The sequence below is a fragment of the Squalius cephalus genome (genome assembly GCF_949319135.1).
Source record: "Squalius cephalus genome assembly, chromosome: 18".
In the NCBI taxonomy this organism is placed as follows: domain Eukaryota; kingdom Metazoa; phylum Chordata; class Actinopteri; order Cypriniformes; family Leuciscidae; genus Squalius; species Squalius cephalus.
The window spans coordinates 32,112,002-32,116,256 of record NC_137139.1 but is presented as its reverse complement, the minus strand read 5'-3'; the positions used below and the strand labels follow the sequence as shown (position 1 = coordinate 32,116,256).

At 42.7% G+C, this 4,255-nt stretch overlaps 1 protein-coding gene across 1 annotated transcript; it reads left to right on the top strand.

The window, feature by feature from the left end:
• Nucleotides 1-1,610: 1,610 nt before the first annotated feature.
• On the top strand, nucleotides 1,611-2,852 carry LOC307146293 (general transcription factor II-I repeat domain-containing protein 2A-like; the record flags this gene model as incomplete). Its single annotated transcript, XM_079850191.1, has 1 exon — nucleotides 1,611-2,852. The coding sequence occupies one exon, from the start codon at nucleotides 1,611-1,613 to the stop codon at nucleotides 2,850-2,852; it is 1,242 nt and encodes a 413-aa protein (XP_079706317.1).
• Between the last annotated feature and the right edge of the window lie 1,403 nt (nucleotides 2,853-4,255).

The following is a 4,255-nucleotide window of genomic DNA, read 5'->3' as shown; positions in this document are numbered from 1 at the left end:
GACTCGCAACGTGTGCAATATCTCACGACCTCCCGAGTGTCCGAACTCGCACCGTGTACGCCCGCCTTAATCACAGATTAAGGCGGGCGTAACAAGATTTAATAAGTAACAAGTAACAAGATTTAACACAAGCTGTTTTAATGCTTTTCATTGGTTGTTAACTATTTGTAAAATTCACTGAAATTCACTGACAGACATAAAGTTTGACCAATAGCATTGATTTATGAAAAAAATAACAGCGAAGAAATTATGGGCTGAATTCGAAATCGCATACTAACATACTCATACTATTTCAAATACATGTCAGAAATAGCAAGAGTAGTAGGCTATGTTAGGAGCTAATCTGAATTCAGCCAGGATTTTAGCTAGGCACGTTACATTATTAGTAGGGACTCGCTGGCATTCCGGCTCGTTGACTCAGCTCACTGAAAAGAGCCGGCTCTTTTGGGTGACAAACGGCTCTTTAAAAAAATAAATGTTTTAACTATGACTTTGACTATGATAGGTGTGAAAACAATTCTAATTAAATTGTTAAACGAAATCATACTCACAATGTCTAACCATTTTTTTTAAATGCCTTGATTTGTTACAAAAAAATACTAAACCTTTCCATTTAAATTACATCTTTTTAATGTATAGAAACAACATTCAAAACAATAATATAATAGAACCCATATTAAATAAAAAAATAATAAATATTCAGAAATATAAATAACTGAAAGGATTAAACTGGTCCCTCTTTTTCTCTCTTCTTTATTGTTATAACCAGCACTCTAGGATTATAACTAGCATGAACACACACTATTATTTTAAATAAGATTATTCAATATTTCATTATTACATAATTGTTTAATTTCTATAGGCTATATTTTTTTTAAAAAGAGTCGGCTCTTCAGATATGCGAGCTCCCGACGTTCACCTCATTCGCGCCACTACTCACTGTTACTATGGAGACGTTGAGAGTCGCGACGTCAGAAAAATAAAACACAACTATGGCAGAAGCCAAAAAACCGAAAACTTATCATTTTCATTCTGACTGGGAAGAGGATTACTTTTTTGTTTATTCAAATTCGAAGTCCATCTGTCTTATTTGTAATTCAAGTGTGGCCTTACCGAAGAAGGGCAATTTGGAGCGGCATTTCAAGACCGTGCACAAAAGCTATGATGCAGATTTCCCGGCTAAATCAGCTCTACGCACCCGAAAAGTCCGGGAATTGAAGGGGCAGTTAGCAGCACAGCAGTCAATTTTTACCAGGCCAAACACCAAGGGTAAGGCTGCAACTATAGCATCTTATCGTGTCAGTCATGTTCTTGCAAAACACAAGAAGTCTTTCAAGGACGGTGAAGTTGTGAAAGAAGCGTTTGTTGAGGCTGCAGACGCACTTTTTGGTGACTTTAAGAATAAAAGTGACATCATAGCTGCCATTAAGGATGTGCAATTATCCCGTGGCACTGTTACACGGCGATGTGAGGGAATGGCAGAGGATATCGAGGAGCAGTTAAGGAAGGATGTTGAACAGTGCAAATGTTTTTCTCTTCAATTCGACGAGTCAACTGATGTTGTTGATGTGGCACAACTATGTGTTTTCATTAGAATGGTTTTTGGAGACATGGGTGCAAAAGAAGAGCTGCTCACCATTTTACCATTGAAAGGACACACAAGAGGCGAAGATATTTTCCAAGCTTTCATGGAATTTGTCAACAAGACCCAATTGCCCCTCTTCAAACTCATCTCTATCACAACGGACGGTGCTCCAGCAATGGTGGGCCGTACCAGCGGATTCATTGCATTGTGCAAACAGAGTGAATATTTCCCGGACTTCCTTAATTACCACTGTATAATCCACCAGCAGGCATTATGTAGTAAGATTTTAAACATGAAAGAAGTGATGGATGTTGCAATGAAGATTGTGTGCTCCGTTCGGGCCAGGAGTCTACAGAGAAGGTTATTCCGTGCTCATTTGGAGGAGACCGGTGCAGAACACACAGACCTGTTGCTGCACACAGATGTTAGATGGCTGAGTAGAGGTAAATTTTTAGCGAGATTCTCAGAGTTGTTGCCTGAAATCAAAGATTTTCTGAAGCTTTCGAAACATGCAGAATATGCCCAGCTAGAGGACTACCAGTGGCTATTGGATTTAGCGTTCCTGACAGATCTCACTGACCTGCTGAATGGTTTTAATTTAGAGCTGCAGGGTAAAGACAAACATGTAATCAACATGATCAGTGCAGTAAACACATTTAAAAGCAAGCTACAACTGCTTTCAAATAGGCTGCAACGCTATGACCTACGGAACTTTCCTCACATGCAGGCAGAACTTCAGCGTCAGGGCAAAGACTTTGTGCAGCTTGACAGTGCACGTTTTGAGGAGCAAGTTCAGAGCATCTTGTTAGAATTTGAGAGGCGCTTTACAGATTTTGGATCCATCGAGCCTGTTGCCAGCTATCTGTGTTTTCCATTTGGTCCAAGTATTGATGTGGATTGTGTTGCCTCCAAAATTGTATCACTGTTCCACTTAGATAACACTGCTGTTGAGAATGAGATCCTCACACTGCAAAATGACATTGAGATCAAATCCAGGGCAACATCTGACATGAATGGAGAGTTCTGGTACTTACTGACTGAACAAAAGTATCACAACCTCAGAAAATGTGCTTTCAACTTGACAGCACTTTTCGGGTCAACCTACTTGTGTGAGTGTGCTTTCTCTCACATGAAAATCATCAAGTCAAAGTACAGATCTACAATGACTGATGACCACCTTCTGGCCTGCTTAAGGCTGGCAACCAGCTCTTACTGCCCTGACTACGAGAAACTAGCTGCCTCCTCCCAGTGCCAGAGGTCCCACTAAGGACCTGCCTACTGACCCAAAGCCTGTTTCTGATTGTTCTGCTGCCTGCCTACTGACCCAAAGCCTGATTCTGATTGTTCTGCTGCCTGCCTACTGACCTCCAACCTGATTCTGATTGTTCTGCTGCCTACCTACTGACCCAAAGCCTGATTCTGATTGTTCTGCTGCCTGCCTACTGACCCAAAGCCTGTTTCTGATTGTTCTGCTGCCTGCCTACTGACCCAAAGCCTGTTTCTGATTGTTCTGCTGCCTGCCTACTGACCCAAAGCCTGATTCTGATTGTTCTGCTGCCTGCCTACTGACCCAAAGCCTGATTCTGATTGTTCTGCTGCCTGCCTACTGACCCAAAGCCTGATTCTGATTGTTCTGCTGCCTGCCTACTGACCCAAAGCCTGTTTCTGATTGTTCTGCTGCCTGCCTACTGACCCAAAGCCTGATTCTGATTGTTCTGCTGCCTGCCTACTGACCCAAAGCCTGATTCTGATTGTTCTGCTGCCTGCCTACTGACCCAAAGCCTGTTTCTGATTGTTCTGCTGCCTGCCTACTGACCCAAAGCCTGATTCTGGATTCTGATTGTTCTGCTGCCTGCCTACTGACCCAAAGCCTGTTTCTGATTGTTCTGCTGCCTGCCTACTGACCCAAAGCCTGATTCTGATTGTTCTGCTGCCTGCCTACTGACCCAAAGCCTGATTCTGATTGTTCTGCTGCCTGCCTACTGACCCAAAGCCTGTTTCTGATTGTTCTGCTGCCTGCCTACTGACCCAAAGCCTGTTTCTGATTGTTCTGCTGCCTGCCTACTGACCCAAAGCCTGATTCTGATTGTTCTGCTGCCTGCCTACTGACCCAAAGCCTGTTTCTGATTGTTCTGCTGCCTGCCTACTGACCCAAAGCCTGATTCTGATTGTTCTGCTGCCTGCCTACTGACCCAAAGCCTGTTTCTGATTGTTCTGCTGCCTGCCTCTGACCTCCAGCCTGGTTCTCGACTCGCCTGTTTGATCCCTGAAACTGTCTATGCAGATATTGACCTTTGCCTGGAGTTTCTGTTTAATAAATTGTTGCAAATGGATCTGTCTCTGCCTTCTGATTCACAACAGATTTATTATATATGGATTAGAGCTACTTTTCTGTTTGTTTTGTGCATATTAAATTTGCAGATGCGCTGTGAGTAGCGACTGGCTTTCCATTTGGACTGGTAGATCTCGGCACACTGATAAATCTAAAAGTAGATCTTTGTTCAAAAAAGGTTGGGCTCCCCTGGTTTAGAGGAAAGTTGTGTTCACGACATGTTCACGTAATGCTGAGATCATTAGCTTTCCAATGATGCGTAGTTCGTCATCATCCATCGGCGATAACATATATCATGTGGACATATCATGTGGATCGACTGTCATTTTCATAAGGAT